At 41.7% G+C, this 15,503-nt stretch overlaps 2 protein-coding genes across 2 annotated transcripts; both read right to left on the minus strand.

Moving 5' to 3' along the window:
- Nucleotides 1-10,476: 10,476 nt before the first annotated feature.
- Nucleotides 10,477-11,433, minus strand: LOC149670722 (uncharacterized). Its single transcript, XM_089840460.1, has one exon. It carries the CDS (start codon nt 11,431-11,433, stop codon nt 10,477-10,479), a length of 957 nt encoding a protein of 318 aa, XP_089696586.1.
- LOC149670723 (uncharacterized) lies at nt 11,434-15,279 on the minus strand. Its single transcript, XM_089840461.1, has one exon. It carries the CDS (start codon nt 15,277-15,279, stop codon nt 11,434-11,436), a length of 3,846 nt encoding a protein of 1,281 aa, XP_089696587.1.
- Between the last annotated feature and the right edge of the window lie 224 nt (nt 15,280-15,503).

Consider the following 15,503-nt stretch of genomic DNA (forward strand, 5'->3'; position numbering starts at 1 on the left):
TGGAACCAGCAAAGATCTTTATAATTATCCGAACATTTGTGTCAAGGTCACATTATTTACATCCCCGTATGTCTGGTAGAACCAGAGTTACGAGCCTCCAGAATTTAGTCTAATGTATTTCCTATGGAGGGGTTTGTTTGTTTACGATTAACTTAATTACTCGACTACTGTTTGTCGTAGCCCTAATTCTTAGTATGGCTAGATGGGGGACAAATTGGTCTATAACATACTCAAAGGACATCCCCGTATCTCCAGTAGAAACAGAGTTAGGAGCCTGCAAAGTTTTTTTTCAAAAATCAAAAGTAACCTTCTAACAATAAGTGAGACAAAAAATAAGTTGACGACGATATTGAGGTAGCCTCAAGTTTAAAGTATCCTTGTATGGGGAGCAAAGAGTACTATAACATATCCAAAGGAGATCCCAGTATCTCTTGTAGAACAAGAGTTATGAGCCTTCAAAGTTTTGTGCAAAAATCATAAGTAACATAATAAAATAAGTGAGACGATACCAAAGTTGACGAACACTTTGCTTAATATCTCGGCCCCTGTTTGTCGTAGCTCAATGTTTTTAGAATGGTTAGATGGGGGACAATTTGGACTATAACATATCCTAAGGACATACAGACAAATTGGACTAAAACATACTCAAAGGACATCCCCGTATCTCCAGTAGAAACAGAGTTACGAGCCTGCAAAGTATAGTCTAATGCATTTCCTATGGAGGGGTTGTTTCTTTACGTTTAACTTAATTACTCGGCCCCTGTTTGTCGTAGCCCAAAGTTTTTAGTATGGTTAGATGGGGGACAATTTGGACTATAACATATCCGAAGGACATCCTCGTATCTCCAGTAGAAACAGAGTAACGAGCCTGCAAAGTATAGTCTAACTCATTTCCTATGGAGGGGGCTTGTTTCTTTACGTTTTGCTTAAGTACTCGGCTCCTGTTTGTCGTAACCCAAATATTTTAATATGGTTAGATGGGGGACAAGTTGGACAATACCATACTCAAAGGACATCCCCGTATCTCGAGTAGAAACAGAGTTACGAGCCTGCAAAAAATAGTCTAATGCATTTCCTATGGAGGGGTTGTTTGTTTACGTTTAGCTTAATTACTCGGCCCCTGTTTGTCGTAGCTCAATGTTTTTAGTATGGTTTGATGGGGGACAAATTGGACTATAACTACTCAAAGGACATCCCCGTATCTCCAGTAGAAACAGAGTTACGAGCCTGCAAATTATAGTCTAACTCATTTCCTATGGAGGGGGTTTGTTTCTTTACGTTTTGCTTAAGTACTCGGCCCCTGTTTGTCGTAGCCCAAAGTTTTTAGTATGGTTAGATGAAGGACAAGTTGGACTATAACATATCCTAAGAACCTCCCGGTATCTCTAGTAGACACAGAGTTATGGGCCTGCAAAATATAGTCTAATGCATTTTCTATGGAGGGGTTTGTTTGTTCACGTATTGCTTAATTACTTGACCCTGTTCTTTCGATTAAAAATAATAACATATCTTTAGTGTAGCGGTTATCGCATCCGCCTCACTCCCGGAAGGCCACAGGTTCGAAACCGCGAAGTTTTTTTTTTTTTTTGCTTGGAACCAGCAAAGATCTTTATAATTATCCGAACATTTGTGTCAAGGTCACATTATTTACATCCCCGTATGTCTGGTAGAACCAGAGTTACGAGCCTCCAGAATTTAGTCTAATGTATTTCCTATGGAGGGGTTTGTTTGTTTACGATTAACTTAATTACTCGACTACTGTTTGTCGTAGCCCTAATTCTTAGTATGGCTAGATGGGGGACAAATTGGTCTATAACATACTCAAAGGACATCCCCGTATCTCCAGTAGAAACAGAGTTAGGAGCCTGCAAAGTTTTTTTTCAAAAATCAAAAGTAACCTTCTAACAATAAGTGAGACAAAAAATAAGTTGACGACGATATTGAGGTAGCCTCAAGTTTAAAGTATCCTTGTATGGGGAGCAAAGAGTACTATAACATATCCAAAGGAGATCCCAGTATCTCTTGTAGAACAAGAGTTATGAGCCTTCAAAGTTTTGTGCAAAAATCATAAGTAACATAATAAAATAAGTGAGACGATACCAAAGTTGACGAACACTTTGCTTAATATCTCGGCCCCTGTTTGTCGTAGCTCAATGTTTTTAGAATGGTTAGATGGGGGACAATTTGGACTATAACATATCCTAAGGACATACAGACAAATTGGACTAAAACATACTCAAAGGACATCCCCGTATCTCCAGTAGAAACAGAGTTACGAGCCTGCAAAGTATAGTCTAATGCATTTCCTATGGAGGGGTTGTTTCTTTACGTTTAACTTAATTACTCGGCCCCTGTTTGTCGTAGCCCAAAGTTTTTAGTATGGTTAGATGGGGGACAATTTGGACTATAACATATCCGAAGGACATCCTCGTATCTCCAGTAGAAACAGAGTAACGAGCCTGCAAAGTATAGTCTAACTCATTTCCTATGGAGGGGGCTTGTTTCTTTACGTTTTGCTTAAGTACTCGGCTCCTGTTTGTCGTAACCCAAATATTTTAATATGGTTAGATGGGGGACAAGTTGGACAATACCATACTCAAAGGACATCCCCGTATCTCGAGTAGAAACAGAGTTACGAGCCTGCAAAAAATAGTCTAATGCATTTCCTATGGAGGGGTTGTTTGTTTACGTTTAGCTTAATTACTCGGCCCCTGTTTGTCGTAGCTCAATGTTTTTAGTATGGTTTGATGGGGGACAAATTGGACTATAACTACTCAAAGGACATCCCCGTATCTCCAGTAGAAACAGAGTTACGAGCCTGCAAATTATAGTCTAACTCATTTCCTATGGAGGGGGTTTGTTTCTTTACGTTTTGCTTAAGTACTCGGCCCCTGTTTGTCGTAGCCCAAAGTTTTTAGTATGGTTAGATGAAGGACAAGTTGGACTATAACATATCCTAAGAACCTCCCGGTATCTCTAGTAGACACAGAGTTATGGGCCTGCAAAATATAGTCTAATGCATTTTCTATGGAGGGGTTTGTTTGTTCACGTATTGCTTAATTACTTGACCCTGTTCTTTCGATTAAAAATAATAACATATCTTTAGTGTAGCGGTTATCGCATCCGCCTCACTCCCGGAAGGCCACAGGTTCGAAACCGCGAAGTTTTTTTTTTTTTTTGCTTGGAACCAGCAAAGATCTTTATAATTATCCGAACATTTGTGTCAAGGTCACATTATTTACATCCCCGTATGTCTGGTAGAACCAGAGTTACGAGCCTCCAGAATTTAGTCTAATGTATTTCCTATGGAGGGGTTTGTTTGTTTACGATTAACTTAATTACTCGACTACTGTTTGTCGTAGCCCTAATTCTTAGTATGGCTAGATGGGGGACAAATTGGTCTATAACATACTCAAAGGACATCCCCGTATCTCCAGTAGAAACAGAGTTAGGAGCCTGCAAAGTTTTTTTTCAAAAATCAAAAGTAACCTTCTAACAATAAGTGAGACAAAAAATAAGTTGACGACGATATTGAGGTAGCCTCAAGTTTAAAGTATCCTTGTATGGGGAGCAAAGAGTACTATAACATATCCAAAGGAGATCCCAGTATCTCTTGTAGAACAAGAGTTATGAGCCTTCAAAGTTTTGTGCAAAAATCATAAGTAACATAATAAAATAAGTGAGACGATACCAAAGTTGACGAACACTTTGCTTAATATCTCGGCCCCTGTTTGTCGTAGCTCAATGTTTTTAGAATGGTTAGATGGGGGACAATTTGGACTATAACATATCCTAAGGACATACAGACAAATTGGACTAAAACATACTCAAAGGACATCCCCGTATCTCCAGTAGAAACAGAGTTACGAGCCTGCAAAGTATAGTCTAATGCATTTCCTATGGAGGGGTTGTTTCTTTACGTTTAACTTAATTACTCGGCCCCTGTTTGTCGTAGCCCAAAGTTTTTAGTATGGTTAGATGGGGGACAATTTGGACTATAACATATCCGAAGGACATCCTCGTATCTCCAGTAGAAACAGAGTAACGAGCCTGCAAAGTATAGTCTAACTCATTTCCTATGGAGGGGGCTTGTTTCTTTACGTTTTGCTTAAGTACTCGGCTCCTGTTTGTCGTAACCCAAATATTTTAATATGGTTAGATGGGGGACAAGTTGGACAATACCATACTCAAAGGACATCCCCGTATCTCGAGTAGAAACAGAGTTACGAGCCTGCAAAAAATAGTCTAATGCATTTCCTATGGAGGGGTTGTTTGTTTACGTTTAGCTTAATTACTCGGCCCCTGTTTGTCGTAGCTCAATGTTTTTAGTATGGTTTGATGGGGGACAAATTGGACTATAACTACTCAAAGGACATCCCCGTATCTCCGTAGAAACAGAGTTACGAGCCTGCAAATTATAGTCTAACTCATTTCCTATGGAGGGGGTTTGTTTCTTTACGTTTTGCTTAAGTACTCGGCCCCTGTTTGTCGTAGCCCAAAGTTTTTAGTATGGTTAGATGAAGGACAAGTTGGACTATAACATATCCTAAGAACCTCCCGGTATCTCTAGTAGACACAGAGTTATGGGCCTGCAAAATATAGTCTAATGCATTTTCTATGGAGGGGTTTGTTTGTTCACGTATTGCTTAATTACTTGACCCTGTTCTTTCGATTAAAAATAATAACATATCTTTAGTGTAGCGGTTATCGCATCCGCCTCACTCCCGGAAGGCCACAGGTTCGAAACCGCGAAGTTTTTTTTTTTTTTTGCTTGGAACCAGCAAAGATCTTTATAATTATCCGAACATTTGTGTCAAGGTCACATTATTTACATCCCCGTATGTCTGGTAGAACCAGAGTTACGAGCCTCCAGAATTTAGTCTAATGTATTTCCTATGGAGGGGTTTGTTTGTTTACGATTAACTTAATTACTCGACTACTGTTTGTCGTAGCCCTAATTCTTAGTATGGCTAGATGGGGGACAAATTGGTCTATAACATACTCAAAGGACATCCCCGTATCTCCAGTAGAAACAGAGTTAGGAGCCTGCAAAGTTTTTTTTCAAAAATCAAAAGTAACCTTCTAACAATAAGTGAGACAAAAAATAAGTTGACGACGATATTGAGGTAGCCTCAAGTTTAAAGTATCCTTGTATGGGGAGCAAAGAGTACTATAACATATCCAAAGGAGATCCCAGTATCTCTTGTAGAACAAGAGTTATGAGCCTTCAAAGTTTTGTGCAAAAATCATAAGTAACATAATAAAATAAGTGAGACGATACCAAAGTTGACGAACACTTTGCTTAATATCTCGGCCCCTGTTTGTCGTAGCTCAATGTTTTTAGAATGGTTAGATGGGGGACAATTTGGACTATAACATATCCTAAGGACATACAGACAAATTGGACTAAAACATACTCAAAGGACATCCCCGTATCTCCAGTAGAAACAGAGTTACGAGCCTGCAAAGTATAGTCTAATGCATTTCCTATGGAGGGGTTGTTTCTTTACGTTTAACTTAATTACTCGGCCCCTGTTTGTCGTAGCCCAAAGTTTTTAGTATGGTTAGATGGGGGACAATTTGGACTATAACATATCCGAAGGACATCCTCGTATCTCCAGTAGAAACAGAGTAACGAGCCTGCAAAGTATAGTCTAACTCATTTCCTATGGAGGGGGTTTGTTTCTTTACGTTTTGCTTAAGTACTCGGCCCCTGTTTGTCGTAGCCCAAAGTTTTTAGTATGGTTAGATGAAGGACAAGTTGGACTATAACATATCCTAAGAACCTCCCGGTATCTCTAGTAGACACAGAGTTATGGGCCTGCAAAATATAGTCTAATGCATTTTCTATGGAGGGGTTTGTTTGTTCACGTATTGCTTAATTACTTGACCCTGTTCTTTCGATTAAAAATAATAACATATCTTTAGTGTAGCGGTTATCGCATCCGCCTCACTCCCGGAAGGCCACAGGTTCGAAACCGCGAAGTTTTTTTTTTTTTTGCTTGGAACCAGCAAAGATCTTTATAATTATCCGAACATTTGTGTCAAGGTCACATTATTTACATCCCCGTATGTCTGGTAGAACCAGAGTTACGAGCCTCCAGAATTTAGTCTAATGTATTTCCTATGGAGGGGTTTGTTTGTTTACGATTAACTTAATTACTCGACTACTGTTTGTCGTAGCCCTAATTCTTAGTATGGCTAGATGGGGGACAAATTGGTCTATAACATACTCAAAGGACATCCCCGTATCTCCAGTAGAAACAGAGTTAGGAGCCTGCAAAGTTTTTTTTCAAAAATCAAAAGTAACCTTCTAACAATAAGTGAGACAAAAAATAAGTTGACGACGATATTGAGGTAGCCTCAAGTTTAAAGTATCCTTGTATGGGGAGCAAAGAGTACTATAACATATCCAAAGGAGATCCCAGTATCTCTTGTAGAACAAGAGTTATGAGCCTTCAAAGTTTTGTGCAAAAATCATAAGTAACATAATAAAATAAGTGAGACGATACCAAAGTTGACGAACACTTTGCTTAATATCTCGGCCCCTGTTTGTCGTAGCTCAATGTTTTTAGAATGGTTAGATGGGGGACAATTTGGACTATAACATATCCTAAGGACATACAGACAAATTGGACTAAAACATACTCAAAGGACATCCCCGTATCTCCAGTAGAAACAGAGTTACGAGCCTGCAAAGTATAGTCTAATGCATTTCCTATGGAGGGGTTGTTTCTTTACGTTTAACTTAATTACTCGGCCCCTGTTTGTCGTAGCCCAAAGTTTTTAGTATGGTTAGATGGGGGACAATTTGGACTATAACATATCCGAAGGACATCCTCGTATCTCCAGTAGAAACAGAGTAACGAGCCTGCAAAGTATAGTCTAACTCATTTCCTATGGAGGGGGCTTGTTTCTTTACGTTTTGCTTAAGTACTCGGCTCCTGTTTGTCGTAACCCAAATATTTTAATATGGTTAGATGGAGGACAAGTTGGACAATACCATACTCAAAGGACATCCCCGTATCTCGAGTAGAAACAGAGTTACGAGCCTGCAAAAAATAGTCTAATGCATTTCCTATGGAGGGGTTGTTTGTTTACGTTTAGCTTAATTACTCGGCCCCTGTTTGTCGTAGCTCAATGTTTTTAGTATGGTTTGATGGCGGACAAATTGGACTATAACATACTCAAAGGACATCCCCGTATCTCCAGTAGAAACAGAGTTACGAGCCTGCAAATTATAGTCTAACTCATTTCCTATGGAGGGGGTTTGTTTCTTTACGTTTTGCTTAAGTACTCGGCCCCTGTTTGTCGTAGCCCAAAGTTTTTAGTATGGTTAGATGAAGGACAAGTTGGACTATAACATATCCTAAGAACCTCCCGGTATCTCTAGTAGACACAGAGTTATGGGCCTGCAAAATATAGTCTAATGCATTTTCTATGGAGGGGTTTGTTTGTTCACGTATTGCTTAATTACTTGACCCTGTTCTTTCGATTAAAAATAATAACATATCTTTAGTGTAGCGGTTATCGCATCCGCCTCACTCCCGGAAGGCCACAGGTTCGAAACCGCGAAGTTTTTTTTTTTTTTTGCTTGGAACCAGCAAAGATCTTTATAATTATCCGAACATTTGTGTCAAGGTCACATTATTTACATCCCCGTATGTCTGGTAGAACCAGAGTTACGAGCCTCCAGAATTTAGTCTAATGTATTTCCTATGGAGGGGTTTGTTTGTTTACGATTAACTTAATTACTCGACTACTGTTTGTCGTAGCCCTAATTCTTAGTATGGCTAGATGGGGGACAAATTGGTCTATAACATACTCAAAGGACATCCCCGTATCTCCAGTAGAAACAGAGTTAGGAGCCTGCAAAGTTTTTTTTCAAAAATCAAAAGTAACCTTCTAACAATAAGTGAGACAAAAAATAAGTTGACGACGATATTGAGGTAGCCTCAAGTTTAAAGTATCCTTGTATGGGGAGCAAAGAGTACTATAACATATCCAAAGGAGATCCCAGTATCTCTTGTAGAACAAGAGTTATGAGCCTTCAAAGTTTTGTGCAAAAATCATAAGTAACATAATAAAATAAGTGAGACGATACCAAAGTTGACGAACACTTTGCTTAATATCTCGGCCCCTGTTTGTCGTAGCTCAATGTTTTTAGAATGGTTAGATGGGGGACAATTTGGACTATAACATATCCTAAGGACATACAGACAAATTGGACTAAAACATACTCAAAGGACATCCCCGTATCTCCAGTAGAAACAGAGTTACGAGCCTGCAAAGTATAGTCTAATGCATTTCCTATGGAGGGGTTGTTTCTTTACGTTTAACTTAATTACTCGGCCCCTGTTTGTCGTAGCCCAAAGTTTTTAGTATGGTTAGATGGGGGACAATTTGGACTATAACATATCCGAAGGACATCCTCGTATCTCCAGTAGAAACAGAGTAACGAGCCTGCAAAGTATAGTCTAACTCATTTCCTATGGAGGGGGCTTGTTTCTTTACGTTTTGCTTAAGTACTCGGCTCCTGTTTGTCGTAACCCAAATATTTTAATATGGTTAGATGGGGGACAAGTTGGACAATACCATACTCAAAGGACATCCTCGTATCTCGAGTAGAAACAGAGTTACGAGCCTGCAAAAAATAGTCTAATGCATTTCCTATGGAGGGGTTGTTTGTTTACGTTTAGCTTAATTACTCGGCCCCTGTTTGTCGTAGCTCAATGTTTTTAGTATGGTTTGATGGCGGACAAATTGGACTATAACATACTCAAAGGACATCCCCGTATCTCCAGTAGAAACAGAGTTACGAGCCTGCAAATTATAGTCTAACTCATTTCCTATGGAGGGGGTTTGTTTCTTTACGTTTTGCTTAAGTACTCGGCCCCTGTTTGTCGTAGCCCAAAGTTTTTAGTATGGTTAGATGAAGGACAAGTTGGACTATAACATATCCTAAGAACCTCCCGGTATCTCTAGTAGACACAGAGTTATGGGCCTGCAAAATATAGTCTAATGCATTTTCTATGGAGGGGTTTGTTTGTTCACGTATTGCTTAATTACTTGACCCTGTTCTTTCGATTAAAAATAATAACATATCTTTAGTGTAGCGGTTATCGCATCCGCCTCACTCCCGGAAGGCCACAGGTTCGAAACCGCGAAGTTTTTTTTTTTTTTTTTGCTTGGAACCAGCAAAGATCTTTATAATTATCCGAACATTTGTGTCAAGGTCACATTATTTACATCCCCGTATGTCTGGTAGAACCAGAGTTACGAGCCTCCAGAATTTAGTCTAATGTATTTCCTATGGAGGGGTTTGTTTGTTTACGATTAACTTAATTACTCGACTACTGTTTGTCGTAGCCCTAATTCTTAGTATGGCTAGATGGGGGACAAATTGGTCTATAACATACTCAAAGGACATCCCCGTATCTCCAGTAGAAACAGAGTTAGGAGCCTGCAAAGTTTTTTTTCAAAAATCAAAAGTAACCTTCTAACAATAAGTGAGACAAAAAATAAGTTGACGACGATATTGAGGTAGCCTCAAGTTTAAAGTATCCTTGTATGGGGAGCAAAGAGTACTATAACATATCCAAAGGAGATCCCAGTATCTCTTGTAGAACAAGAGTTATGAGCCTTCAACGTTTTGTGCAAAAATCATAAGTAACATAATAAAATAAGTGAGACGATACCAAAGTTGACGAACACTTTGCTTAATATCTCGGCCCCTGTTTGTCGTAGCTCAATGTTTTTAGAATGGTTAGATGGGGGACAATTTGGACTATAACATATCCTAAGGACATACAGACAAATTGGACTAAAACATACTCAAAGGACATCCCCGTATCTCCAGTAGAAACAGAGTTACGAGCCTGCAAAGTATAGTCTAATGCATTTCCTATGGAGGGGTTGTTTCTTTACGTTTAACTTAATTACTCGGCCCCTGTTTGTCGTAGCCCAAAGTTTTTAGTATGGTTAGATGGGGGACAATTTGGACTATAACATATCCGAAGGACATCCTCGTATCTCCAGTAGAAACAGAGTAACGAGCCTGCAAATTATAGTCTAACTCATGTCCTATGGAGGGGGCTTGTTTCTTTACGTTTTGCTTAAGTACTCGGCTCCTGTTTGTCGTAACCCAAATATTTTAATATGGTTAGATGGGGGACAAGTTGGACAATACCATACTCAAAGGACATCCTCGTATATCGAGTAGAAACAGAGTTACGAGCCTGCAAAAAATAGTCTAATGCATTTCCTATGGAGGGGGTTTGTTTCTTTACGTTTTGCTTAAGTACTCGGCCCCTGTTTGTCGTAGCCCAAAGTTTTTAGTATGGTTAGATGAAGGACAAGTTGGACTATAACATTTCCTAAGAACCTCCCGGTATCTCTAGTAGACACAGAGTTATGGGCCTGCAAAATATAGTCTAATGCATTTTCTATGGAGGGGTTTGTTTGTTCACGTATTGCTTAATTACTTGACCCTGTGAGAACATTAAGATCGGTGGGATCCGATGAAAGCGGAGTTAACGGTCTTGAATTTAGGCAACCCTCTATCTGTGTGACTACGGTTGAGAACTCTTCGTAGGTCAGTCTGGTGTTACCAATGACTCGATGTAGGTGGTATTTTACCGACTTGACGCCGGCCTCCCATAGTCCGTCAAAATGTGGGGCTCCGGCAGGGTTAAAATGCCATGTTATGCCCTGTGCGGAAAGATGATCTGCGACAGCTGCATTGTGTGGATTTGACTGAATCAGTTTCATAAATTCCTTTAGTTCCTTGGCGGCCCCAACGAAGGTCGTTCCACAGTCGCTATATATATCGCTAGGCTTCCCACGTCTTGAAGTGAATCGGCGCAATGCTGCCAGAAAGGCTTCGGTGGTTTGTGATGAGACAATTTCAAGATGTAGTGCCTTCGTCACGAAGCATACAAAAAGGGATAAGTAAGCCTTGTAGGATGTCTTGCTTCTCGGAGTGATTGGACGAAGATAAAAGGGTCCTGCGTAGTCAACGCCAGTTCTCGCAAATGCTCGGCAGTATTGAACTCGAGCCCTTGGTAGATCACCCATCATCTGGTTAGCGGTGGCGGCACGATATCTGGTGCAGACTGCACATTTCCGAATTTGGTGTCTTACTGCATCTTTTCCTCGAATGATCCAATACTTTAATGATAGGATGCTCTGAACCATCTGAGTACCAGCATGCAGATTTTGGGTATGGGCCTCTTGAATGACCATCTCCGTAAATTTGTGATGTCTCGGTAGCAGAATTGGACGCTTTGTGGCTGTATCGAGATCTGCGTGTTTAAGTCTTCCTCCTACACGGAGGACCCCGATGGAATCCAAGACAGGATGTAGACATAGTAGTTTGCTTCGCTTCGGCAACGGATTACTCTGGCGTAAGGACTCTATCTCTTCCGGAAACATTTAGGCTTGGACTATCTTTACTAATGTGAGCAACGCGTTCTCTAATTCCATGCTTGTCAAGGGACCAGAAAGTATTACGGCTTTGAAGTTGGGGTCTTGTCTCTTCCGGTAACTGTTCAGGCCATTATGTTTGAAACGAAGTATCCATGCTGTTATGCGTCGTAGTCGCAGAAGCGTAGAGAACCGTGTAAAGATGTCGTTATCAACAATTATTCTTGTGGTCATAATGACGATTTTTTCTTCTTCTTCGATGGCTGTGGCATTCGTCTTGGAATCCGAAATGGATGGAGTTGGCCACGGCTCCCGACTGGATAGCCATAGAGGTCCCTTCCACCAGAGTTTATGGTTTAGTAGCTCGGGCACTGATACTCCTCTGGAGGCTGCATCAGCTGGATTCTCAAGTCCGGGAACATGATGCCAGTGTGATACCGGAATTATCTCTTGAATTCTTGAAACCCGGTTTGCGACAAACGTCTTCCATCGACGTGGACAAGAGGACAGCCAACATAATACGATGGTCGAATCTGTCCAAGCTTTAACTTGATTGAAGTTCAGATTTAAGGACTCTTGAACTGTTTCCATGAGATCCGCAAGGAGCAATGCACCACAGAGCTCCATCCTCGGGATTGATATCGCTTTATTTGCCGGAGCCACTCTTGTCTTTGCTGTGAGTAATGAAATGTGGACATTTCCAGCTTGATCGACCGATCTCAGATATACCACTCCAGCGTATGCTTTCTCGGATGCATCCGAAAATCCGTGAAGTTCGAGAACGGATATCTCAGGTAAAGAATGCATCCATCGGTCTATTCGAAGATCTTGAATGTTTATAATGGAATTCTTGAAATCCGCCCATAATGTTTGAACTCCTACGGAAGTTTCGGCATCCCAATCGATTTTCTCCTTCCATACATCCTGCATCAAGATTTTCGTGCGAATAATGATGGGGGCAAGCCAACCCATGGGATCGAAGATCTTCGATATTTCGGAAAGTAGAGTCCTCTTCGTAAGAGGTAACTGACAGGGCGCAGGTTGTACTTTGAACAGGAACTGATCTTTCCTCGTATCCCAGTAAAGTCCGAGTGTCTTGACAAGAGCATCGTCATCCATCGCTAGTATGTTCTTGGAATCTTGTAACTCAGGCGGTACTTCTGTTAAACAATCAGGGTCGTTTGAGGCAAATTTACTGAGTCGGAAACCGGCACCATCGCACAGTGAGCGAATCTGGTATATAGCGATCTTGGTTTGTGTTGCGGTTTGTCCTCCGCTCATTACATCGTCCATGTAAAAATCCCTTTTGATAATCGCAGCTCCCAACGGATGTTCATGTAACCCCGTGTCGCCCAGCTCCTGCAATACTCGAGTTGCCAAGAAGGGTGCCGAGGCTGTTCCATAGGTTACAGTGTTCAATTGGAATTCTTGAACAGGAGCCTTGGGTGTCGACCGCCACAGTATGCATTGCAGATTTCGTTGTTCTGGGACTACTAGTATCTGGCGGTACATTTTCATGATGTCAGCGACAAAGGCAATACGATGTATTCTGAACCGCATGACAATGGCATATAGCGAATCTTGGACCACTGGACCCACGAGTTGCGCGTCGTTGAAGGAGAATCCAGAGGTGGTCTTAGAAGATGCATCGAAGACCACTCGGAATTTACAGGTTTGGTTCCAATCTTTCATTACATAGTGATGAGGAATATAGACTCTTGCAGACTTCTTTTGGTTCTCTGGCAAGATCTTCGACATATGTCCCAACTCTTCGTACTGTTCCATGAATCCTTCGTATAAGGCTTTCAACTCCGGGCGTGCGTCGATCTTCCTTTCAATTTGGTAGAATCTTCTCAGGGCTATCTCGCGCGAAGATCCAAGAGGAATCGTTGGCTCTTTCATTGGTATGCGTACCACGAATCTTCCGGCTGGATCTCGGCAATGGAACTTTAGAAAATCCTCCTCGCAAGCTTTTTCTTCCGGCGTCATGACTTGTGTCTTTGGCACTTGTTCAATCGCCCAAAATTGATTCAGGGTTTCTTCGAGTGTGAGAGTATGATGAAGGTGTACTCTAGGTTGGTCAATGCTCGTCGGCCCGGAAACCAGCCATCCTAGCTTGGAATTGATCGCATCCGGAGAAAAGGCATCCTTGGTTCGTTTCCCATTTAAAAGGAGTTTGAAAAATACGTCAGCACCCAACAGTACATCAATGTCGCCAGGGATGTTAAACTCGGGATCCGCCAGTCGCAGCTTCCTGAGATGAGGCCAATTGCTTGTATCATATTTTCGTAAAGGTAGCTGACATGTGATTTTCTTCAATACATAAGCGTTGACACAAAACCTTTCTGACGTTGTGTCCTCGAAGAATGGTTTGAAATGAACCTGAGTAAGTCCTCTAGCTCGACCGAGTTGCGTCGCACCTAGGCCTACTACTTCCGTCTGGACTTTCTTTCGTGCGAGGCCCAGTCTCGCCATGCACGCTTCGGAGATGCACGATACAGTCGATCCGCCATCCAATAGAGCTCGAACTTGAAGGGCTGTCTCTTGCGCAGTTTTTACTTTGATTACAGCGGTAGCTAGTATGGAATCATCCCTTGCACAGGCGGCGTCCTGGACATGAAAATTCTGCGCCTGGCTTGGTTGTTGTCTATCGGACTCTTTTGTATTGGATGGTTGACTACTTGACTCTTTGTCTGGTTTCTCAACTTCCACGTGAAGAAGGGAGTGATGCTTTTTATCGCAGGTCTTGCAGTATTTTTCCAGTGGACATTCTTTCACTCTATGTCCCGTCCGAAGGCAGTTGAAACAAAGGTTCGATTGCTGTACTAATGATCGTCTTTCGTGGACCTTCATAGCGGACAGTCTTGGGCATCGGAAATTGAAATGATTGGCGGAACAGAACGAACATTTACCATCTGAGGACGATGCTCCAGTTCTGGTGTGCAAGGTCACTGGGTTCCTTGTGACGTGAGGATTGCGACCGGATGATGATGCCGCCAAGGAGCGCGCTCTTTGTTCAATAAATTCCAGCAGATCGCTTGATTTTGGTATCTCTGTGTTCTTGAGACTAAGTTCCCATTGCTCCTTAGAGGACGGATCTAACTTCTGGGTTAGAAGGAACAACAGAACGGCATCCCATTTATTCGCTATCGGAAGAGTGTCGAGAGCTCTGGTACATTCCATCGCCGCATCCACGATCGATCGTAAGGCATTTGAGTTGCTGGTTGGTATCATGGGCAGCGAGCAGAATCGTCTCATAATGGCAAAGTAGAGTTCTCTGTTGTTTTCGAACCTCTTGGTGACCGTATCCCAAGCAATGGTGTAATTGGCATCAGAAATGGTGAGTGATTTGATTAGATTTACGGCGTTTCCGGTTAAACTTGACTTGAGATAGGTAAATTTCTGGGCATCTGATAATTCTTGATTGTTGTGGATGGCAGTGAGGTACATGTCCCGGAATGATATCCAATTATGTATTTCTCCCGCGAACGTTGGGAGGTTGATTTTAGGTAATTTGATCTCCGAATGTGACCCTACAGACAACTGACGTGTCGAGATTGGAACCATAGTGGCTAGCATAGATTTAAGTGCGCATTTCGAATTCGTATACAACGTGAATAAGTCATCCCATTTCCGTTCATGCAGGCCAGCATTTTCAGCGTCCAACGAGACCACCTTGACATGCGCATCATCGATGACTTGCCACGACTTGTCCACTTCTTCCAGAAAAAATTCCAATTGCTGTTGATTAAGAGGAGTCTTGGCATGTGTTTGAACTCTGTTGCTGATGTTGTTCAGACCCAATTCGCCTTTATTCCGTTCCGCAGTGGCTTTCTCCAGAGCGGTTACTGGCATTGTGAACGTCCGCAGTGGTGATCAACCCAACGACCAGCTTTCCACGTAATTAAGCCGACTCTGACGATCCGGCTCGACGGACCATAAATGTTCGTGAACTAGTCGAATAGGCCTACCGGACAACTTGCGCGGACGACTTGACACGGTAAAAGGTTATAATTAGCCTGGACGCGGTTGTGGTGTCTGACGACAAGAAAGCGAACTTGGTTAACTAAACATAAACA

This window comes from Phalangium opilio, unplaced genomic scaffold (assembly GCF_054372755.1).
Source record: "Phalangium opilio isolate 3A_F unplaced genomic scaffold, DU_Popi_V2 ptg000054l_1, whole genome shotgun sequence".
NCBI classification, from domain to species: Eukaryota; Metazoa; Arthropoda; class Arachnida; order Opiliones; family Phalangiidae; genus Phalangium; species Phalangium opilio.